This window comes from Cebus imitator, unplaced genomic scaffold (genome assembly GCF_001604975.1).
Source record: "Cebus imitator isolate Cc_AM_T3 unplaced genomic scaffold, Cebus_imitator-1.0 Scaffold11, whole genome shotgun sequence".
NCBI lineage: Eukaryota > Metazoa > Chordata > Mammalia > Primates > Cebidae > Cebus > Cebus imitator.
The window spans coordinates 5,414,549-5,440,141 of NW_016107326.1; the positions used below are offsets into that span (position 1 = coordinate 5,414,549).

The 25,593-nt window shown below is 38.5% G+C and overlaps 1 protein-coding gene and 1 non-coding gene across 7 annotated transcripts in view; both read left to right on the forward strand.

Moving 5' to 3' along the window:
• ADK (adenosine kinase) overlaps positions 1-25,593 on the forward strand; it is a 578,382-nt gene that overhangs the window by 505,530 nt on the left and 47,259 nt on the right. For 5 of the 6 annotated variants that reach the window (XM_017548620.2, XM_017548645.2, XM_017548622.2 and 2 more), the window contains one exon: positions 23,318-23,404. The exons of the other annotated variant lie outside the window; for it this stretch is intronic. In XM_017548620.2, the coding sequence (XP_017404109.1) occupies positions 23,318-23,404 (87 nt within the window). The remainder of the gene's footprint in view (positions 1-23,317; positions 23,405-25,593) is intronic. 6 annotated transcript variants of the gene reach the window in all.
• LOC119466884 lies at positions 22,990-23,106 on the forward strand. Its single transcript, XR_005195397.1, has one exon. It is a non-coding gene; the product is annotated as a U5 spliceosomal RNA (small nuclear RNA).

The following is a 25,593-nucleotide window of genomic DNA, read 5'->3' on the forward strand; positions in this document are numbered from 1 at the left end:
ACAGAGTCTCACTCTGTCGCCAGGCACCAGCCTGGAGTGCAGTGGCACGAGCTTGGCTCACTGCAGCCTCTGCCTCCCGGGTTCAAGCAATGCACCTGCCTCAGCCTCCCAAGTAGCTGGGACTACAGTTGTGCACCACCACGCCCAACTAATTTTTGTATTTTTTTAGTAGAGACGGGGTTTCACTATGTTGGCCAGGATGCTCTCAATCTCTTAACCTCATGATGTGCCTGCCTCTGCCTCCCAAAGTGGTGGGATTACAGGCGTGAGCCACTGCACCCAGCCCACTAATTCTTTTTTAAATTGTGTCTAAGCTTCTATTAAAACTATCCACTGAATTTTCATTTTCAATTTACATTTAAATCTGTATGTTGCGTTCTAGGCCTCTTAAAATTCTCAATTTTATCCTTAACTCTTGATCAGTAAGCACAGTTATTTCAGAGTTTCTATTTGTTAAGTGCAATATCTGAAACTGCTTTATTAAGCTGTAATTTCTGATGTTTTTAATTTCCTGCTTGCCTCTTTATGTTTTATTGTGGGTAATGTGTTATATTTGCAAAACTGCTTATAGAAATCATTTGAGGTATAGGATGATTCATGTTTGCTTTTGGCAGGCATGGGGACATTGGCACACTGGAATTATCTTAATCTAAGTTTAGAGATTTAGATGATTAGAGGCTAAGCTACAGTCCCTTTTCTAGGTCTTTCTACTGCCTGTTCACACACTCTTAATCCTTTTGATTCCCACCCTGAGATAAGAAGATTTTAACTAGGGTCATTTCTCTTGACAGACTCTGGGTTCCAAACTCTGTCCTCCTAGCAACATCACACACCAGACCCACCTCTCTGGGTTTCCATCATCCTCTGTATTATAGCCTGGTAATTATTCATTCTTTTATTAGGACTTCAATGCCTTCAAACAGATTTTTTAAAAATAGGTCCAGAGGTTCTAATTCTTGATAAGACAGTCTAAATCACCTAGGCTGCCATTAGTCCCTGCAACCTACTTAAATCCATATTAATATTTTCTGTCCTTCTGGATTGCTTAGGAAACTGTTAGAGAGCAGGTGTAACCCTGACCAGGGCATCTGTACCACATTCAACCGGATGCTCTTTAAGAGCTCCTCTTGAAGGTTTAATCTGATACTAATCAGATAGAAAGTACAGTCTTTATGAACAGATTTAGTCTTCCCACAGGGATGAGTTCAGTTAAGAGGGTCAATGGATACCATGTACAGTGGCCCCATTTTTCTTCATGTTTGTATTATAGTCTTCTTGTAATAAAACTACTACTCAGAATGAAAGGTCTTGATTTAGGATTTTTTTTTTTTTTTATTTAGGATTTAAACCAACTAAAACAAAAAGTTTAAACAAGCTATTGTTCAAACTTTGACTTCAGTGAACGAATTGTTTTTTTTCTTTTATTTGTTTATTTTTGAGGCAGGGTCTCACTCTGCCGCCCCAAAGGTATGGTCATAGATCACTGTAACCTTGAACTCCTGGGTTCTACCAATCCTCCCACCTCAGGCTCCTGAATAGCTAGGAGAACAAACACCACCACACCCGGCGGATTTTTAAAATTTTTTGTAGAGATGAGGCTTTGTAAGTTGCCCAAGCTAGTCTCAACAAGTGATCCTCTCGCCTTGGCCTCCCAAACACGCTGAGATTGCAGGCATGAGCCACCATGCCCGGCCTGGTTTATTTAAAAAACACTTTGCTGCTCTTTTTTTAAAACATTAATTTTTTGTATGCACGCTTTATTTTACCTGACGCTTCTCTAAATTTCTTTAGCCCATCTCTTACCCAACTAGTCATATGGGAATTGGCTCTTTAAGGAGTTAAATATTTAATATTAACCTCTAGGTAGTACAGAGCAGCCCAATGTGTTTCACTTTTGTATTATACTTTCATTAGCACTGAGTTTTCTATATCAGCTTTTCTAGAATTTTTGTTTCAAAATTGTATTATTCTAATTTATTTCCAATTTTCTCTTCTAAATGTTTGTCCATTCCCTACTCCCTACCCCAAGGCACATGTACTGTCTTTTATCCTTTTATTCATATGTGCCCATAAATTCTAAACTCAAAGATTTCTGGTTCTCTCTTTTATATATGGCATTTTTCTGCTTCTTCTCTGTTCAATATATTTTTGCAGTTTATTCGGTTTTCTTCAGTGTTTGAGGTTCTGTAGTGTGTCATTTCATTTCACATATCGGAGCAATTCCTACCATTCTTAGATGGAGTCTCTTACATGATTTTTTAATGAGTAAAGTGCAATATTGAGCAACATTGAAGATTTTATTTCTTAATCTAAAACATAATATTTATTTAATAATGAGATGGAAATACAGGTTTTGCACAAGGGAGAAAGGTGTTTCTCTAAATATTATACCTGTGACCAAAAGCTGCAAGTGCTACTACCACTGTTTTGTGACCCCTGAATGATTTCTGCTTTCTTTATATTAGTGCTTACTCTAATAGTAATTGTACTCCCAAAAAGATCACAAAGTCCCCAATTGCTAGCTTTATAAATACATTGATGAGTACCTTGTTTGATGAGATAAAAGCTTCAGTAAGTGATATCCCCACCTGTGAATAATTTCAAAATATTGTTTGTCTAATATGTTGTTGTCAGTGACAACTGAACAAGAACTTTTAGAAGCAGTTGGCTGTCCATTAATGGCAGATTTCAAGGCTATGCAAATTGTGCCAGTTCAGCCCTGCATTTTTCTATATTATCATATCAATTGAGTCAGTTCAGAGTAGACAAAGCAAGGTTATGGGAACCACCTAGAGCATCATGCACCATTTAACATCAATGCAGCATACATGAACATCTGCAACTTCAATCTTATTAACAGAGGATAGAATGGAAGGCAGTAAACAGCTTTCTTCATCACTTAATTGCAAAATAGTATTTCCTAACGTTTGCATTGTTTATCAACAGGAACTTCATCAATAATTGTATAATTATGGTTGCCTAGATCACAGTGCCCTCATGCATCTTGTCACTTATAGAGTGGACTGAATTTAATCTGAATTTGAACACATGATACAAGGATAATAACATAACTTCCTTGAAATATGAGTTGTTGCATAGTACAAAAATTTTGTGTAGTAGGAGAATGGCAAGTTTTGATTCTTCAGTCACTTTGGGAATTAACACAGGGAAAAGAAAGACTGAAAGGCAGTGAAGGATAAGGGGAAGGCACTAGTTAGATTCAAACATAGACCCATTGAACATGAGAGTAGGTTATGTTCCTTAGAAGTAATCATGAGTAATTCAGTGTTTGCTTTAGGCCCAAATTGAGCTGAATTAAAACAGGATTATTATGCTTAGGTCTTCCCTTCAGTCTCTGTACTTAGAGAGAAAATGACAGAAAACTACAAATATAGTGAGGAAAAAAGCTATGGTGGCCAAAGATAAAAATACCAAATGCTGAGGAAAGCCTTGACATAGCTGCTCAGCCTTCACTGTCGTTGCTTTTGAAGCTTGATAATGCCACTACTCCTAACTAGCAAATGTTAGTATTACAGTAAGCAGTCAAGTACAGTCTTCAGGCTATATAGAGCAGTTTCACAGTGCAAAATATTGAAGAGAAAAATGAACACAGTTACTGGTGTGGTCAGTGGGAGTTGCCTCACAAGAGAGCAGGAAAAGGAAAATGTGAAAAACAGTAGGTGCATTTAAAGCATGTAAGACAAGGGCTGGCTAGTCTGAAAAGTTTGTCTGTTTTAATCATGAAAATCTCACTATTTTATGTAAATCCATTTTATATTTAGGAAAAATATAAGGCCTGTTCATGAAATTACACTTAAAATATTTGCTATTAGAGTCTCCTCCTCACCCCAAATTAAAAGGTATTACATTGTATATTGAGTGAGCTTCATTTGTACTCAACTCTTCCCAATTGATAAACATAGTCATTTCCTTAANAAAAAAAAAAAAAAAAAAACTCTAAATTTAGAATGTTTCCTCTCTCTAATTAATCTGTATTTATGCCTTTAATAATTATCTGTTCATTTTCTAGCAGCAAATATTTGTTCTCAGAATAAATTGTACAAGGAAGAAAAAAAAAGATAGCTACCCACAGTGTAGTATCCACAGATGAGGTAGAGTTGTGTGGTTCTTGAGTATAATAGACATAACAAAAGCTTTCTTAATATGATAATCTATTAATTTTCCCATTTGGGGGATGCTAAGAACTGGTTTATCAGAGGTAATAGTTTGACCTATAGTTATTTATGTTAAAAGATTTTTTAAAGGTAATTACATCCTCTACTATAAACTTGAAAAAGTTGTTCTAACTCTGTGCAGAATGAGAGGGGAGATATTACTATATACATATATATAAGCATATATGCCTCTTACCTGAATACCTCAGGGAGCATACTTTTCTGAACTGGGGCTTTGCAATAAATGTGTGTACTACTAACTCTGACACATGTATAGTTCTCCTTTAAAGAACTTGTATGCAGACATTATTCAGGAACGTCTTCTAAGAGCTATTTATCAAAACTGCTATGATAGTAACTTTGTCCTAATGAGTTTCAGTCTCTGTTTAGGGAGTAATCGATAAACTACAAATTAATGTTCCATAATTCACATTATAATGCACATATAATTATTTTGAGATGAGGCAAATCCTATGCATTTAATTCACAGCCGTAATTAAGTAAGCTCATTTGATACTAATTAGATAAGCCTAAAAGGATCATAGGTTTGTATATTTAATTATCAAGGTACAATCAGCAACTAATTTCTTGAAAAGCTTTCCTATCTTGAGTTCAACACTGATCTCAGCCCACAGATACAATTTATCTTCTTGCATCTTCAATAGATTTAAATGGATTGTGAACTGGTAAGTTAGCTTCTTTGTTTTATATATATATATATATATATATATGTGTGTGTGTGTGTGTGTGTGTGTGTGTGTGTGTGTACTTGGTAAGTTAGCTTCTTTGTTAAAAATAAAAGAAGTTATAAAATAGCTTCTTTGTTATATATATGCACACACACATATGTATGTATATATGTATGTATCTTGCCATGTGAAAAAACAGGCTTAAGAATACAGAAATTCTATAATCTGACAAAACTATCCTTAAGAAGTGAAGGAGAAATTAAGACATTTCCAGATAAAATATAAAGAAGTTTATTGCTAATAGACCTCTCCTACAACATGAGGTCACTGAATGTAGATTTCAGAAGAGCTCTGTATATGCAGAATTAATTCTCATTAGCCAATCTGAGCAGGCTCTGGCATACCACTGACAGTTAAAAGAGATAGATAACTGATATGAGCAACCACATGAATGAATCACAAAAACATTATGCTAAAAAAAGGTGCTGAGGTAAGAAGCCAGATATAAAAGAACATATACTGTAGGATTACATTTATTTGAATTTAGAACAGGCAATATTAATTTACAGTGATAGAAATCAGAACAGTAGCTTTTTGGTTTTTGTTTTATTGAGAATTTGGCTATGAAGGGATATGAAGGAACTTTCTTTCTATCTTTCTTTCTTTCTTTCTTTTTGAGACAGAGTCTCAGTCTTGTCACCCAGGCTGGAGTGCAATAGCACAATCTCAGCTCACTGCAACCTCCGCCTCCTGGGTTCCAGCAATTCTTCTGCCTCAACCTCCCAAGTAGCTGGGATTACAGGTGCCCACCACCACACCCGGGTAATTTTTTTTTTTTTTAATTTTTAATGGAGACAAGGTTTCACCATGTTGGCCAGGCTGGTCTCAAACTTGTGACTTCAGGTAATTTGCCCACCTCAGCCTCCCAAAGTGCTGGGATTACAGGCATGAGCACTGTGCCAAGCCAGGAACTTTCTTAGATGAAAATATTCATAGCAGCATTGCCCAATAGTACTTTCTACAGAACTATCAACATAGCAATTGTGTTTCAGTCTCTGCTTAGGAAAAATAAAAAACCAAACAGCAATTTAAAGATAGGCACAGTGGCTCACACCTGTAATCCCAGCACTTTGGGTGGCCAAGGCAGGCAGATCACTTGAGGTCAGGAGTTCGAGACGGCCTGGCCAACATGGTGAAACCCCGTCTCTACTAAAAATACAAAAATTAGCCAGCCATAGTGGTGGACACCTGTAATCCCAGGTACTTGGGAGGCTGAGGGAGGGGAATTGCTTGACCCCAGGAGGCAGAGGTTACAGTGAGCTGAGATCACGCCACTGCACTCCAGTGGAGGCAATAGAGTGAAATTTGGTCTAAAAAAAAACAAGCCTAGCAGTAAGATGGAACCTGGTATGCTAGTATATATTTAACAGTCAGCTCATAGCAAACCAAGCCCTAGTTTGTTTTTAAATTTCCATGATGTAAATACTCCCACCATGACTCACCATGTCAGACTACCAAGATGAAGGCATTGAATGGTGAAATAGGAAGAGAAATGTGCAATCAACTCATAAGCTGGTGTGAACCCAGTTTCTGAACTGCTACCAATCACTATCATCGAGGGCCTGAATTTTCTTGGTTTTAGTTTAGTTCCTCAGATTAACCAATCTTTCCCAGAGCTGTGTCTTTGCCCAGAGACTTTATTGAACCTCGGGTATGTCTGGCTAGGCTCAACTTTAGATCCTTTAACAGAAGGAAGAACATGACGGCTGGGTGCGGTGGCTCACACCTGTAATCCTAGCATTTTAGGAGGCCAAGGTAGGCAGATGACTTGAGGTCAGGAGTCTGAGACCAGCATGGCCAACATGATGAAACACTGTCTCTACTAAAAATACAAAAATTAGTTGGTCATGGTGGCGGGCGCCTGTACTCCCAGCTACTTGGGAGGGTAAGACAGGAGAATTGCTTGAACCCAGGAGGCAGAGATTGTAGTGAGCCGAAGTCTTGCCACTGCACTCCAGCCTGGGTGACAGTGCAAGACTCCGTCTCAAAAAAAACAGAGAGAGAATAACATTAACATGAGTATGATCCTTGAACTATTTCTGCAACTTTTTTTTCCCTGATGCCACAGCTTCTATTTGTAAAGAATGATGAGTACAACCAAGCTTTAAAATCAGTGTACTTGAGAGGTTTTTTTGTTTGTTTGTTTGTTTGTTTTTACAGGTAATTAACCATACGTTACACATTTTAATCTGCTTTTAAGTGCAAGAGAGATTGGCAAATGACTCAATAAAGAAAAGAGTTCTGCATAAATTGGATAAAATGGTTGTTTACTGGTTTTTATTGCTGTGTAGGCAAGGAATCAGTGACTCCAGTTTACTTTATTGGACGATAAATAGTACTCAGAACTTTCATCAGTGTTTGATTGTCAGGGTGCCCATTGAAATTGACTTGATATTTTAGGGAACTTTAATTTTATTGTATAGTATACAATGTTTAAAAAAAATTCATCTTTCAGTATAAACCTATGACATTGCCTTGTGGCATTATCATTCCTGAAATGGTTTCTTGCTCTAAGATTTTTTCTATGCCGTAAAGAAAAAAGGAACATTTGGTTCCTTCATATCTAATACAGTTTTTCCTTTGTAAATTCTAAATATTTTCCATTGCCACCATCAACAATTCAAATAATAATCTTACTGATGAAAAGTCCATGATTAGAAATAGCTCCTTCTTCAAAAATAAAGAACTTTGTATATACACATCCATTTTGAAACTCTTGACCATTGTGCTCAGAAGGAGATATGTGATTTTAAGAAGGATCACATTTAGAATACCAATAACATCCTACTATTGTAATGTTTAGGACCAGACCGCTAAAAAGAAAGCAATTGATGTTTGGTCTTTCAGTATTTTCTATAACTATGATGCCTTGGTTCAAATTATCTAATAAATGCTTCTTCCTATTCTCCCAGCCCTAAGAGTCCATGATCTCTTTATAAAGAAGAATCATATGCATACAGATATGACTTGAATTTATATAGCATCCTCATGAGGTGAATCCCACCTGCGCATCATTAGGATTCATTTGATTGCCCTGGTTTGATCCAATTCACAAATATTGGTAAAATGATCAGATGGAGGAGGATGGTGGCTGCTGTCTGCTCTAGACATTTTGTTCTGGAATCTCTGCAACCCAGGAGGGGCCAGTTGAGCCAACCCATTCCACCCTTTGGCAGCCATTGTCCCAGTTTCCCCCAGGGCCCATGGGGCTTCCTCTCACAGCAGCTGTGAATGGCACAGTGATCTTCTCACAGCATCTAGATGGCACATCCTTGCTGCTAGGGCCTTGTCCCTGCTATTTATTCTTGTATTTATGTCTTAATCTCTTCAACTGACTGCATCCTTCAAAGGTAGGGGGAAGGTCTGTGGGAAGGTACAGGCTTCTCTTGGTGTCTGTTGGGCAATAGGGCAGGAAGTGTGAGGACTGTAGCTTTTGCTGGTGCTCCCTCCTTCCTCCCAGAGGCAGCATAGGAGAGAGAGCAGTAATTGAGTCTGAGATTTAAGCATGGGATCCCAGCTCATCGGTTCCTGGTTCTGTGTCCTTGGACAAACGACCTAGCCTTTCTGAGCCTCCTATTCCTCATCTGACAAAAATGGGAATGATACCTACTTCACAGGGTTGACATGAGGATTACATGGGATATTATAGATGAAAACTTCTTGCACAAGGCCAGAACCAGTAGGTACTCAATAAATGTTAGTTTCCTTCTAAGTAAGTAAATAAATAAATAATCATACTCAATAAATGTTAGTTTCCTTCTAAGTAAGTAAATAAATAAATAATCAGTGTTAATTCAAAGTCCCAACATGAGAGCTTTCTATGTTTTGGGTTTTGTTTTGATTTTAGAGACAGGGTCTCATTCTTTCATGTAGGCTAGAGTTCAGTGGTACAATCACAGCTCACTGCATCCTCAAATTCCTGGACCCAAGGGATCCTCCCACCTCAGCCTCCTGAGTAGCTGGAACTATGGACATATGGCACCATACCCAGCTAATTTTTTTTTTTAATCTGAAAACTACCTCTGTGGACAATTTTTTAATTTTTTTTGTAGAAATGGGGGTCATGCTTTGTTGCCCAGGTTGGTCTTGAACTCCTGGCCTCAAGTGTTCCTCCCACCTTGGCTTCTCGGTGATCCTCCTACCTTGGCTGAGACAACAGGTGTGAGCCACTGCACCCAGTCAGCCTTCTGTCTTTAAACAGGATCTGAATCTAGATTTATCAACTCATAAACATGTCCTCCATTTTAAATGATGGAATAATGGAAAGTGAAAGCACCAATCAAATCATATTTTCATTATTTCCAGAATGTGTTCAGCACAGTTAGGTCTGGAAAGGTTTTTGGGAAAGGTTGTGCAAGGTTGAATTTATTCACTATTGAGTAAATGGTGAATAAATTCACACTACCTGCTAAATTTCAAGCAATTGTATGATTTACTTTTATACAAGCATCTGAAATGCTAGATTATTAAATCCCAAAGGCAGGATTGTTGCCAGCTAGAAACAAGTTTACTTGCTTATGTGGTTTACTAAACTAAGAGAAATACAGTACAGTTATGTATTACTTAAGATCAGTCAGCAAATATATAGTGAGTTCATATTATACTAGATTCTGGGAGAGAATCAAATGTAAAACATACGCCAGTCTCAAGGAACTTAAAATCTAGTAGGAATAATCATTACATTCAGCAATAAATGTTAATTGAGCACCTACTCTATACTAGATACAGTACTAGGAGCTGAGAATAAGATTAAGTCATAATTCCTACCCATAAAGAGCTCATAGTTTAGTTGAGAAGATATTTGTATATAAGTAATTATAACTATGATAGATACTTTCCTGGAAAAATGTGAAGGTTATAAGGGATGGCATTAAAGAGAGTAATCAGTTCTGCCTGGAGGTCAAGGACTATAGCCAAGAAAACATGCCTTATCTGGGATTTGGAACTGAGAGTGAAAAACAATTTGAAATGTAAACATGTTATATACACAAGAATAAAAGACAATGGCACATTTAGGAAATCATGAATATGACTAAATAGCAGCTGTTTGACTATAGTTACTCTTTTGGTCAGGAAAGTTTGAAGAATAGGCTGGATTCATATCCTAAAGTTAAGAATTCATTCAATAGAGAACCACTGAAGAGTTTTTAATGGTAATAACATCAGATTTGTGGTCATGAAAAATTACTCCATTTATTCAACATATATTTATTGAGCCCCTATAATGTACCAGGCATATATTCCACATATATTTATTGAGCTCGTATAATGTACCAGGTGTAGTTCTGGATGCTAGGGATCATCAGAAAAAAATTTGCCTTTTCTATAGCCCCTCTTACGTAGGCAGCCAAGTTTTGTGCCCTGAACCCTAGCTCCTTTCCTGTGCTCAGCTGAGTGAATCAGGATTAGGAACCTGACCAAAGGTAGACAGTCCATAGATGGTCAGTGAGCTATGAGCTAAAGCAGCAGAGGAAACCAGTTTTTTGTTTGTTTTTGAGATAGGATCTCCCTCTGTCACCCAAGCTGGAATGCAGTGGTACTATCATAGCTTAGTACAGCCCCAACCCTCTGGGCTACAGCAATTCACCCACCTTAGCTAGCTTCCCAAGTAACTGGGACTACTGGCATGCACCACCATGCATGGCTGACTTTGTACTTTTTTTAGAGATAACCTGTCGTGCAGGCTGATCTCGAACTCCTGGATTCAAGCAATTCTCCTATCTCAGCCTCCCAAAGCTCTGGGATTACAGGCATGAGCCACCATGAGTGGCTGGAAACCAGTTCTTCAGATAAGACAGTGCAGCAGATAACATTTAAAGAAGTAGAGAGAGATCAAGTTGAAATGAACAGCTTTATAGAAAGATTAAAGTGATATGCTTCATTTAGTGAACCTATTAAAGATAACAGAAACCTCCTTAATTCATATTTTATATATATCTGTATATATATAGAAAGAGTCAGGTTCAGTGTCAATTCACATTTATATATAATATATATGTAAATATATATATATATATGTAAATATGTATAAAAATATATATGTAAATATATATACATATATATTTACATATATATGTATGTATGTGTATATATATATACATATATATAGGCCCATAACTATATACAGGCCCATACCTATAATCCCAGTACTTCAGGAAGCCAAGGCAGGAGGATCACTTGAGCCTAGGAGTTTGAAACCAGCCTAGGCAATATAGGGAGGCCCCATCTCTATAAAAAAAATAAAAATAAATTAGTTGAGCATGGTGGCGCATACCTATGGTCCCAGCTACTTGGGAGGCTAAGGCGGGAAGGTCACTTCAGCCGGAGCTCAAGGCTACAGTGAGCTGTGATGGCACCACAGCTCCAGCCTGGGTGACAGAGGTCCTGTCTCTAAACATTTTTTGAATGCACTCACACACACTAAACAAAGGGGAAATAAGGTTTTAGAGCAGTAATTCCATCTACTATTGTTTCCTTGGTCATTTTTCCATGGAAAACTATTTTCATATTCAAAGTCAACACTCATTCTCTTATCTGTTTACATTCAGAACTGAATTGAACTGGAATTAACTTGAAACATTTGTAGAGAATTAGATGAAAACATGAACAAACTAAGAAATTTTACCACAAACAATGACGTAGAGGCAGGTAGTCTGCAAAGTCAGAACCATGCCTTCAGAAGCAGCAATTTTAAGTGAGACCTGAATCTCCTGTACTCAAAAGTCTTGTATTAGTCAGAATTCTCTAGAGGGATAGAGCTAATAGGATAGATGTATATCTATATATAGGGGAGTTTATTAAGTAGTATTAACTCACATGATCACAGGGTCCCTCAATAGGCCATCTGTAAGCTAGGAGCAAGGAAGCCAGTCTGAGTCTCAAAGCTAAAGAACTTGGAGTCCAATGTTCGAGAGCAGGAAGAATCCAACATGAGAGAAAGATGTAGTCTGGGAGGCTAAGCAATTCTGGCCTTTTCATGTTTTTCTGCCTGCTTTATATTTGCTGGTAGCTGATTAGATGGTGTCCATTCAGATTAAGGGTGGGTCTGCCTTCCCCAGCCTACTGACTCAAATGTTAATCTCCTTTGGCACACCCTCACTCACACACCCAGAATCAATACTTTGCATCCTTCAATTCAATCAAGTTGACAGTATTAACCATCACAAGTCTCATTTCAAGATTAATAATATCCTTGTCTATTTAATCATAAAAAAGGCTTAGAATCTTATATGCCAACTTTTATTCCAAGTAATTTATATGTATTAACTAATTTACTGCTCACAAAAATCCTATAAGTACTATTATTGTTCCTTTTTTCTTTCTGAGACAATGTCTGGCTATGTTGCCCAGGCTGGAGTATACGATCTTGGCTCACTGCAGTTTCCACCTCCCAGACTCAAACCATCCTCCCACCTCAGCCTCCCGAGTACTTAGGTAGGACTTCAGGAATGCACCACCACACCCAGCTAATTTTTTTGTATTTTTGGTAGAGATGGGGTTTCACTATTCTGCCCAGGCTGGTCTCAAACTTGTTAGCTCACATCTGCCCATCTCAGCCTCCCAAAATGCTGGGATTACAGACATGAGCCACCGTGCCTAGATTCCTATTTTAAATATAAGAAAATTGGCCTAGCACAGTGGCTCATGCCTGTAATGTCAACACTTTGGGAGGCCGAGGTGAGAGGATTACTTGAGACTAGCCTGGGCAACATGGCAAAAACCCATCTGTACAAAAATTTAGCTGGGCATGGTGGCATGCACCTGTAATCCCAGCTACCCAGAGGCAGAGGTGGAAGGATCACTTGAGCCAGGGAAGTTAGGGCTGCAGTGAGCCAAGATCACACCACTGCATTCCAGCCAGGGTGACAAAGTGAGACCCTGTCTCAAAAAAAAAAAAAAAAGAAAAAGAATTTAATTTGATTACCAGATTGTAAATGGTGAATCTGGAATGTGAACCCAAGCAGTCTGACTCATACTGTTATCTACAATGTTATACTGCCTCTACTCTATATGGAGAATTTATCAATTTAATTTAGTCTAATTTGGCTATCAGTACCAGGCTTAAGGGAATTTAAATGTCAATTAACTGCTGTATAATGATGAATCAAAATCTATTTATTCTATGATAACCTTTTTTCAGAAAAATAGTAGCAACATTACTTGAATGACAACTTTGGGATCACGTTTTACTACTTTCTCTTTCATTCGTTTTGTTTCAAATTCCTGCCTTTGCCATGGAACCCTAGGCAGTTGACAAACTGTGAGCCTCAGTGTCATCATTTATAAAATAAGGTTAGTAATAACTTACTCATGTAAGAAATAGACGAGGTAAAGTATATAAAGCCTATGGTGCAGTGCTTTTTCACTCAGATAACTGCCGATTCATTCCATTGCCTGATATATCAAATCCAAACTTTTGCCTGGCTTTCAAAGCCTCCCTAGAAATGGATCTAGATCCCACCCATCTTGATTTATTTCTTGCCTTACTTGAGATATAAACTTTCTTCTGCCTCTATTCTTTTTGGGACATACACACCTTTCTTTTCCTCTCTTCTTCATTATCCACATCTTTAAGACCTACTTTAAGTTCAGTCTTCTCTGTGAAAGCATCTCCAGTTAAATTTATATTGTTCCTTCCCTTCTTTGAACTCCTGTTGCAATTATAATAGATATTACATTGTGTGATATTTCACCAATTCTTTGATGTATGCTAGGTTTCTCTTTCCATCTAGATTCTAAACTCCTTGAAAAGACAGATCATGTCTTAATATTTTTCCTGTATCTCCCCCAGAGGATCTAGCAGAGTATCATAACTATTGTTCTGTGAGATCTAATGAGCTCTTAGCTATTGTTCAACAAATGCTTGTTACCTGATTGAAGAAAATAAGCTCCTAAAAATACCTTATAATATTATATTGGGCTTTATATTGACAGAGTGTTTTTATAACACTGTTAATACTTAATCCATATAATAGTCATAGTAAATAGAACAGGTATTATCTTCATTTTTAGGTAATAACACTGAGTTTAAATTACATTGTGGTTTGCCCAAGGATTCTTGGTAAGTAGCATTATTGACCCCACCCTAACCCCTGCCATTCCAGTCCACTGTCTATCAAGCTGCCAAAATAATTTTTTTTTCTTTTGAGACAGGGTGTTGCTCTGCCATTCAGGCTGGAGTGCAGTGGCACAATCATAGCTCACTGCAGCCTCAACTACCTGGGCTCAAGCAGTCCTCCCACCTCAGCCTACCTATAAGTATGCACCACCACACCCAGCTAATTTTTCTATTTTTTGTAGCGATGGAGTTTCGCCATGTCACCCAGGCTGGTCTCAAACTCCGGGGCTCAAGCAGTCCTCCTGCCTCAGCCTCCCAAAGTGCTGGGATTACAGACAGGAGCCACTGTGCCCAGCAATATTTTCAAATCAAAGCTGGGATAGCATCACTCCCTTATTTAAAACCTTCCAACAGTTTTCCATTTTACGTAGAATGAAATCCTGCAAAACCCCCACATTCACTATACTCTAGGTACAGTGGCCTTCTTTACCTTCAGCAGTCTTAGTTTACTAAGCTTGTTGCTAGTCTGGGGTCTCTGTGCTTAAATGTTCTACCCCTGAAACTTCACATGGCTTTCTCCTTCTTGCCCTTGAAATCTCAACTCAAATATCACCTCCTCAGTGAGGAAGTAACACCTATCTAAATTAACTCTCCTCCCTTATCACACTTCATCATATCATCCTGTAGTATTTTCTCTATGGCACCTATTAATATCTTAATTTAGGCCAAGGATGGTGGCTCATGCTTGTAATCCCAGCACTTTTGGAGGCTGAGGTGGGTGAATCATTTGAGCTCACAAGTTCAAGGCCAGCCTCGCCAACATGATGAAACCCCATCTCTACTAAAAGTACAGTACAAAAAATTAGCTGGGTGTGGTGATGCACACCTGTAATCCCAGCTCTTCAGGAGGCTGAGGCACAAGAATCACTTGAATCCAGGAGGCAGAGATTGAAGTGAGTCACGATTGCACCACTGTACAACATAGCAAGATTCTATCTCAAAAACAAAAAAAATATCAAATTAGCTTGTTTGTATATTTGTTACTTGTATATTGTCTATCCCCACTAGAATGCTGGCCTCATAAAAGCATGGATTTTGTCCTCTTCAGATCTGTATTCCCAGTCCCTAATAAAGTACCTGACACATGGTAGACTCTTAATAAATATTAAATAAAATAGCTAAGCCAAAACTAGACTAAACCTATGGCTTTTTTGCTCCTAATCTAGTGTACTTTCTGTGAACATTTCAGTTTTCCTACTTTTTGTGAAAGCACTTTTAGCTTGGGAACTACAGTAAGAGCTGATGCTCAGAATAGTGACATTAAGATGTGCTGTAGGATTCTCTATTATCAAAGAAAAATTTTATTCAGTTCAATAAAGTAAACTAATTAAAGCAGGGTTGTCATGGCATATTATTATATTAATATATTTAGAAAGATTTCCAACTAAAAAGACTTTCTGCTTTTTCTTTAGTTAACTAGAAAATTAAATTAACTCAGAGCTCTTTATTCCCCAAAAGTCCTTGTTAATTAGGATTGTTCTATAAATCTCTATTATTAGCAGAGTTTGTCATCTGTTTTATTGCCCTGTTTATTAGGGCAGTCTGAGCAGGGTGTCTTTGCTCATATCCTGATACATGTGTCCTAGTGAAAAGAAAAGCATTTCTGGATTCTTATTTTTTTCCTATTCCTTGATGTAGACATATTTCATGCTGTTAGTATGACAATTTAGTTTCCTTCTATCAGTTCCCTATATAAAGTTGGGGTGATATTATTGACCTGGCTATTAAGCAAAATAATTAAATTTAAGATCAGTTTAAAAGTATTAATGCCTTGTGACATTGTTTACAATAATAGAAGACTCAAAATAGCCTAAGAGTTCATTAGTAAAGGATTGGATAAATAATTTGTAGTATATCCATATAGTGGACTATCATGTAGCAATAAAAAAATAATGAGGACATTCTCTGTTTACCAATATGGCAAGATATATAAAATTAAAAATATTGTCCAGAGTAGCCTAGATAGTATGATACCTTTTTTGTGCAGGTGAGAGGAGAAAAAAAAATAAGAATGTAGTTTATTGTATCTGCATAGAAAAATTCTGGAAGGATATATAAGAAAACAATAACAGTGATAACCAGATTTGGAAGAAGGAACAGAAACCAGCTGAATGGGAGAGATGGGGAGAGGGAGATTTTATAGAATAGCTTTTCATATGTTTTATATTTTTGAATCATATGAATGCATTATCTACTCAAAAAGTTAAATTAAAAACAAGCACAACTAAAAGTAACACGTGGCTAGGTGTGGTGGCTCATGCCTGTAATCCCAGCACTTTGGGGAGGGCAAGGCAGGCAGATCACTTGAAGTCAGGAGTTTGAGACCAGCCTGGCCAACATGGTAAAACCCCGTGTATACTAAAAAATACAAAAATTAGCCAGGCATGGTGGTACGCACCTGTAAGTCCCAGCTACTTGGGAGGCTGAGGAAGGATAACCACTTGAACCTGGGAGGCAAAGGCTGCAGCGAGCCAAGATCGCACCACTGAACTCCAGCCTGGGCAACAGAATAAAACTCCATCTCAGAAAAAAAGTAATATATGATTCTGGACTGAATTATGTACCAGATGAAAAATATTGCTATAAAATACATTAAGGCAATTAACAAAATTGGACTATGGACTGTAGATTAGGTTAAAATGTTGTTTGCTGTGGTTTTCAACCATAACCTAGCTAACAGAATACCCTCACTCTTAGGAAATACACATTCAAGTATTAAGGGTGAAAGGCATAATATATGCCCCCGATGCTCAAAAAGTTTGAAAGAATAAATAATGTTATATATATGGGAGGAATGATAAAGCCATGTGGCAAAATGTTAAAATATGGTAAATCTGGATAAATGTTGTATAGAAGTTGTCTGTATTTTTCTGGGAACTTTTCTGTTAATATAAAATTATTTCCAAATAGTTTAAAAAAACAAGCAAACAACAAAAATATTTTAATACTATGGAGATTACCTTATTATAAGCAATGGCTAAGTCACAGGAGCCTCTTATAAGAATGTGAAGTATTCTGGTTTTTACATAGTCATACTTTTCACTTTCTGGATAAGTTTTTACCATCACTTTTCTGTTTATTCCATGCCTATTGATGCTGGGTCAGAGGCAGTAGCAGAGGTAGTAACTGCGTTTTACCTTGAGGTTGAAAAACACCAGGCCAAGTGTGGTGACTCATGCCTGGTGTTTAGGAGGTTGAGGCAGGAGCATGACTTGAAGACAAGAGCTCAAGACCAGCCTGGACAACAAAGCGAGACCCCATCTCTACAAAAAATTAGCCAGGCATGTTGGCATGTGCGTGTAGTCCTAGCTGCTCAGGAGGCTGAGGCAGGTGGATCCTCTTAGCCCAGGAGTTCAAGGCTACAGTGAGGCATGATCACACCACTGCACTCCAGCCTGGGAGGCAGAGCAAGACCCTAGCGAGAGAGAGAGAGAGAGAGAAGAGAAGAAAGGAAAGGAAAGGAAAGAAGGAAGGGAAGGAAGGAAGGAAGGTAGGAAAAGGAAGAGAGAGAGGAAAAAAAAGCAAAACACCTGCCTACCTGCCTTTCAACCTGCTGGATCATCTTTTCTTTAAGAATGTTGGATATTGGCCCCCACTCTCTTCTGGCTTGTAGGGCTTCTGCATAGCAATCTGCTGTTAGTCTGATGGGCTTCGCTTTGTGGGTAACCCGATCTTTCTCCCTGGCTGCCCTTAACATTTTTTTTCTTCATTTCAACCTTGGTGAATCTGAAGATTATGTGTCTTGGGCTTGCCCTTCTTGAGGAGTCTCTTTGTGGTGTTCTCTGTATTTCCTGAATTTGAATGTTGGCCTGTCTTGCTTCAAATTGGGGAAGTTCTCCTGGATAATATCCTGAAAAGTGCTTTCCAACTTGGTTCCATTCTCCCCATCACTTTCAGGTATAACAATCAAATGTAGGTTTGATTTTTTTCACATAGTCCCATATTTCTTGGAGGCTTTGTTCATTCCTTTTCATTTTTTTTTTCTCTAGTCTTGTCTTCATGCTTTATTTCATTAAGTTGATCTTCAATCTCTGATATCCTTTTTTCTGCTTGATCGATTCAGTTATTGATACTTGTGTATGCCTTACAAAGTGCTTGTGCTGTGTTTTTCACCTCCATCAGGTCATTTATGTTCTTCTCTAAACTGATTATTCTAGTTAGCAATTCCTCTAACCTTTTCTCAAGGTTCTTGAAAAAAAGCTTCCTTGTATTGGGTTAGAGCATGCTCCTTTAGCTTGGAGGAGTTTGTTATTACCCACCTTCTGAAGCCTACTTTTGCCAATTCATCAAACTCATTCTTCGTCCAGTTTTGTCCCCTTGCTGGCAAGGAGTTGTGATCCGTTGGAGGAGAAGAGGCATTCCAGTTTTTGGAATTTTCAGCCTCTTTGAGCTGGTTTTTCTTCATCTTCATGGATTTATCTAACTTTAGTCATTGATGCTGGTGACCTTCAGATGGGGTTTTTGTGTGGACATCCTTTTTATTGATGTTGATGCTATTCCTTTCTGATTGCTTGTTTTCCTTCTAATAGTCAGCCCCCTCTGCTGCAGATCTGCTGGAGTTTGCTGGAGGTCCACCCCAGACTCTGTTTGCCTGGGTATCACCAGCAGAGCCTGCAGAACAGCAAAGATTGCTGCCTTTTCCTTCCTCTGGAAGCTTCGTCCCAGAGGGGCACCTGCCAGATGCCAGTGGGAGCTCTCCTGTATGAGATGTCTGTCGACCCCTGCTGGGAGGTACTCCCAGTCAGGAAGCATGGGGGTCAGGGACCCACTTGGGGAAGCAGTCTGTCCCTTAGCAGAGCTTGAGCTCTGGGAGATGCACTGCTCTCTTCAGAGCTGACAGGCAGGAATATTTAAGTCTGCTGAAGCTGTGCCCACAGCCGACCTTTCACCCAGGTGCTCTGTCCCAGGGAGATGGGAGTTTTATGTATGAGCCCCTGACTAGGGTTGCTGCCTTTCTTTCAGAGATGCCCTACCCAGAGAGGAGGAATCTAGAGAGGCAGCCTGACCACAGTGGCTTTGCTGAGCTGTGGTGGGTTCCGCCTAGTTCCAACTTCCCGGTGGCTTTGTTTACACTGTGAAGGGAAAACTTCCTACTCAAGCCTCAGTAATGGTGGATGCCCCTTTCCCCACTAAGCTCAAGCACCCCAGGTCAACATCAGACTGCTGTGCTGGCGACGAGAATTTCAAGCCAGTGGATCTTAGCTTGCTGGGCTCCATGGGGGTAGGATCCGCTGAGCTAGACCACTTGGCTCCCTGGCTTCGGCGCCCTTTCCAGGGGAGTGAACGGTTCTGTCTCACTGGCATTCCAGGCCCTACTGGGATATGAAAAAAAAACGCCTGCGGCTAGTTTGGTATCTGTCCAAACCGCTATCCAGTTTTGTGCTTGAAACCCAGGGCCCTGCTGGCGTAGGCACCCAAAGGAATCTCCTGGTCTGCAGGCTGCGAAGACCATGGGAAAAGCATGGTACCTGGGCTGGAGTGTATGGTTCATCACGGCATAGTCCTTCACAGCTTCTCTTGGCTGGGATAGGGAGTTCCCCAATCCCTTGTACTTCCCAGGTGATGCAATGCCCACTCCCCCCCGCTTTGGCTAGCCCTCTGTGGGCTGTACCCACTGTCTAACCAGTCCCACTGAGATGAGCCAGGTACCTCAGTTGGAAATGCAGAAATTACCCACCTTCTGCATTGATCTCACTGGGAGCTGCAGACCGGAGCTGTTCCTATTCAGCCTTCTTGCCAGCCACCTGTGATTGTTTTTAATAGCTTTGTAAACCAGCTTCAGTCATTTGAAAATCGGAACATACTAAAAATGTAATAAAACATAAATATTCTTAAATATTTTTTAATCTTTCTTGCATAATGAAGAGCATATTTCGAGATCTTGCAGATTTTTTAGTGTCATTATTATTATTATTATTTTTTTTTTTTTTTTTTGAGACGGAGTTTCACTCTTGTTACCCAGGCTGGAGTGCAATGGCGCGATCTCGGCTCACCGCAACCTCTGCCTCCTGGGTTCAGGCAATTCTCCTGCCTCACCTCCTGAGTAGCTGGGATTACAGGCACGTGCCACCATGCCCAGCTAATTTTTTGTAGTTTTAGTAGAGACGGGGTTTCACCGTGTTGACCAGGATGGTCTCAATCTCTTGACCTTGTGATCCACCCGCCTCGGCCTCCCAAAGTGCTGGGATTACAGGCGTGAGCCACCGCGCCCGGCCCAGTGTCATTATTTTGAAAGGCATTCTTCTAGTTCTGTAGATAGTATATAATAATGAAAACTGAGTTTATGACACATCTTTTGCATATGTGATATATACTTACCTGTACTGATAATTATAAAAGGTAAAAAATAATTCCACTTTGTATTTCAGGAAATTGAACTTCATATGACAACTAAGGATAAAGTATCTCAATGATCGACATATATATGCAGAAAAAAGTATTATGAAACTGCATTTATTTAGAATTTTCAGCAATTTAGATCAAGAAATCGTGATTTTTTTTTTCCAAGACAAAGCCTCACTTTGTCACCCAGGCTGGAGTGCAGTGGCATGATCTTGGCTCACTGCAACCTCCACCTCCCGGGTTTAAGCAATTCTCCTGACTCATCCTCTAGAGTAGCTGGGATTTCAGGCATGCACCACTACACCCAGCTAATTTTTTTTTTTTTTTTTTTTGTATTTTTAGAAGAGACAGGGTTTCACCACGTTAGCCAGGCTGGTCTTGAACTCCTGATCTTGTGATCTGCCTGCCTCTGCCTCCTAAATTTCTGAGTTTACAGGCATGAGCCATCACGCCCAGCCAGAAGTCATGATTCTTAAGAATAAAATTCAAAATAATCTCTTCCATTGTCGATTAAGTTCTGTTCATAAATATTTATGCAGCAAAAAAATTGTTTTCAAATAAGGAGCTCAAGGAATTCTATGTAATTTTGGTTTACTTACCATTTATATATAATTATTTTCAAATCTATAAATCTAGTGATTAATTCTATTGCCTAAAATGTTTTATAGAATGTTATTACATAATATAAATGTATTATAAATAGTAATGGTGTCATTAACTTAGTTCATTTTACATATTTAGTACCTGTTTGGCTTTGGTTTATAGTTGTTCGTTCCCTGTATAGTGTAGCTTGTACTTGGAAGTAGTAAAAGCAGATTTCTTTATAACTATTTATAGTACAGACCTTTTCCTAAATCAGACTGCAGACCTTTCCCAATTATTTCTAATAAAGTCTACTTACTTCTTATTTATTTATTTATTTGCCTGTATAGTAGTATGTACTACATATACTCTCCAGAAAATGTAATCCTGGAAATTTGTCCTATAACTTCCAAGTAATCAAAACCTTGTCACCTGCCATGTAGGCCCTCATGTTACAAAATGTGGAATGTTTAGTTACGGAAAGTGTGTGGCCGGGCATGGTAGCTCACCCCTCTGATCCTAGCACTTTGGGAGGGTGAGGTAGGCAGATCACTTGAGGTCAGGAGTTTGAGACCAACCTGGCTAACATGGCAAAACCCTGCCTCTACTAAAAATGCAAAAGTTTGCCGGATGTGGTGGCATGTGACTATAATCCCAGGTACTCAGGAGGCTTAGCCATGAGAATTGCTTGAACCAGGAGGCAGAGGTTGCAGTGAGCTAAAATCATGCCACTGCACTCCAGCCTGGGCAACAGAATGAGACTCCATCTCAAAAAAAAAAAAAAAAAAAGAGAGAGTTTAAGCCAGGTGCAGTGGCTCATTCATGTAATCCTAACACTTTGTGAGACCAAGGCAGGCAAATTGCTTGAGCCCAGGAGTTTGAGACCAGCCTGAACAAAAAAATGAGACCATATCTCTACCCAAAAAAACAAAATCAAAAAATTAGCCAGCTGTGGTGCTGCATGTCTGTGGTCCCAACTACATGGAAGGCTGAGACAGGAGGATCCCTTGAGCCCAGGAGGGTGAGGCTGGGGTATATTACAATTACATAACTGCACTCCAGCCTGGATGACAGAGCAAGACCTGAAAAAAAAAAGATTTTTAAAAAGATCGACTAAATAAATATGTCCTCTTCTTGAATATCAGTATCTCCAGGAGAGTCTTTTTATTAACATATTTATGTCTCTTGTTGAACTATCCATTAAGAGCAGGCAGCAAAAGCTATACAGAATATGCTTTTGAAGATTCTCTATGTTCTTTATTAAGGTTCTCAAGATCTCCTTTTGCCTCCCTTTTGTTCTTAAATGAGATTGAAGTTTACAAGTCTTTAGCCACATCTGTCCCCATAGGGATGCAAATTTATGATTTCAGAAGTTCCAGCCCCCAATAAGAAGCATTGTCCAATCATTTACAGATGTCCTGTAAGCCAGATTTCATCACAGATAAGTCCATTCCCCGGTCATGTGCCACATTTAAAGTACTGAATTCGGTTACTCTGTAGTCAAAACAACCAAGCCCTGGTCCAGACTGCTGTATCTAGGGCAAGGCCCCGTTGCACTGTCTCTTTTATTCTGCCCTTGCATTCAGTAGTAGCTTTCCTTTTTGCCAGTTGACGTATAGTGACTTCTTTGCAAAACATAACCAGATTAGGTTATTTGTAATAAAACAACTAAAATAAAAAAATCCTTGACACTGGCATGAAGTATTTTAACAGAATAGTAATGTTTTTATTGTGTCGTTGTGATTTTCTATAAAGAAACACCCAAGATTCATTATTTATATTTTTAAAAATGTACAGCTCTTTAACTATATCCAACATTTCACTGTCAGGAGTATAGTCAGGCTTGAAGCTTTGTTAGAAACCCATCACCCAATCCATTCCAACACTTCCTTTAGCTTATGGCTTCTGTTCATTTGCACTGTCCAAAAAGGTACTGCTGTCATTTATAGTCATTCCAAAAAAAATGTGAACTTCATAAGACACATACAGCAGCATCTGTATGCTGAAAATTACCAAAAAAAAAATGCACTGGTTTCTCTTCATAACAAATAAATTTTTCACCTTTTACTAAAGATTTCCTTGGAGAGGAGCAATTATGGGTTTATAGCCAAATTTTTTAATGTCCTGCTTAGGCAGGGCTAAGGAAAAAAAAAAAAGGAAGAAAATTACCAGAAAAGTATTACTTGCAGATGATTTTGCACCTTAGTTCCCAGGTGCTCCTGTACAGAATATGGAGCTTATGTCCTCTCTTTGAATGATGAGTGATGAAGGAGTTTCAGATGTTACTGAGTGAGCTTGTATTGAGAGTTACAAAGAGAAGTCAGTCTGCCTTTCTTTGACTCTAATTACAGAAAGTGAAGTCACTGCTTTTGCTGTCTTGGATCAAGACCAGAAAGAAATTATTGACACCAATGGAGCTGGAGATGCATTTGTTGGAGGTACAGACTAATTTATTTCATTCTTACTTATAAGAAACATTTTAACCCTTGTTTCTACCACATAACCAATATTTATTAATTTAATAACTTTTAATTTCTTTTTTTTAAATAATTAACTTCTAAAGTTCTTTCCATATGCTTTTATCATTGTCAGTGTTATAAGGGGGTTTTAACACAGGAAAAGTATGTATTTGGAAAAGATAATTTGCTACTATGCTATACCCCAGTAATTTTCACAAGATTAATTGCATCTGTCAGAAAATTGCATAAACAAGCTGCATCAAGTACAGTATATAGTATATTCATAGCCCTTCAGGCTTAAATGTTAACACATTTTTGTTCTTTAAAACAAGCTGTGATGAATATTAAACAGTATGCTAATAACTAAGGATGATATCTTTGGATTATATCCTTTGGTTAAAACATCTGTTTCAAACACAATAGTGGATGTTTGTTATACTAAGGGTTAAATTTTTGCCTAATTTAGGCTCAGTAAGAACTGGCAAATTTTATAAGAACTAATGATTTTGGGAATGAATACTCAAAAATAAAATCAAGACAATAGAAGATTTTTGGCTTGATGACTTAGATTCATCTAAAATCTGATTCAAAAATTTTTTTGATAAGTCTAAATTCCTTCTAGTTAAGTGTAGTTAATTAAGCTAGTTTATAGTCTCTGGAAAGCTTTAGCTTCCTTAAAGATAGCCCAGAGGGGTCTTTCCTGGTCTCTGTTTCTTTCTCTTAACATCAAGTGAGACAAGGTTAAAAAAAAAAAAGCAAGCAACTGGACCTGACCATTGTCCATTTTTCTCTGGACGATAATTTGAATCACGGGAAACGTATTTAAGTTTATGTAATGGTTTTAACTTAATATTTTATTTTAATGGCCTTTTACCAGCATAAGTTTTTATTTTTCTTTCTTTGAAACTGTTCATGCCCAGTCTTTCTCCTTCCTTCCTTCCTCCCTTCCTTTCCCATTCCCTTCCCTTCCCTTCCCTTCCCTTCCCTTTCCCTTTCCCTTTCCCTTTCCCTTCCCTTTCCTTCCTTTCCCTTCCTTTCCACAAATTCCACCTCCTGCATTCAAGTGATTCTCCTGCCTCAGCCTCCCGAGCAGCTAGGACCACAGGTGCATGCCACCACACCCAGCTAATTTTTGTATTTTTAGTAAAGACAGGGTTTTGCCATGTTGGCCAGGCTAGTCATGCCCAATCTTAAATGAACTATTAACTATTAGGATGCACCATGTCCTGTATTCTTTGGAAAGAGTCTGTATCACAGACAACATTCTACTTTACCATCATGCTTGTGTTTTTTATTTCCTTGCGTGGGAAGTCTTTATTATAGATAATATTAGAGTACTTAGCAGCTAGTTTTCCTGTTTTATACTCTTCAGAGCTATAGATGTATGTAAGCTAAAAATATTTTATTCTGAATTTAGCCATATTCTGTAATGCATTAAGAAAACCTTAGTGATTTCTTAGTTAGAAATTGGTCAAACCAGGAATCTTAGTCTAGAAACTTTTATACCTCATATGTGCATTACTTAAGTACTGTACTTTAATATCTTTAAAACAGGAAGTGTTTTATTTCTTTGACATTCAGTAGGACACATAATGAGGCCATCATAGATATGATGGTGACCTAAATAGCCACTACCTCTGGCCTTGGGTTAGAGGCCCTGCAACAACAGGTTCTGTTACAGATGTCTAACTATCTGTAATGCTACCAGCACTAGGTGAGAACATACAGACTTTCTGAGGGAGGATGAGACCATTCTTAGAATATTGAGGTAGGACCAGCTAGCTACCATTTGTGTTGTGGTTACAGCAATAAATAAACTACTTCATGAAAGCAATTGGATTTTTTGTTAGAGGATTTTTCAGTCTCTTTTTAGCCTACTTCATCATATTTATTATTGCAGTATAGTAGGTAAGTAAAAAAGAAAGAGAGGCTGGACGTCGTGGCTCATGCCTGTAATCCCAGCACTTTGAGGGGCTGAGGTGGGCAGATCATATGAGGTCAGGAGTTAGACCAGCCCGACCAACATGGAGAAATCCCATCTCTACTAAAAATACAAAATTAGCCGGGTGTGGTAATCCCAGCTACTCAGGAGGCTGAGGCAGGAGAATCGCTTGAATCCAGGAGGCAGAGGTTGGGGTGAGCCAAGATCACGCCATTGCACTCCCACC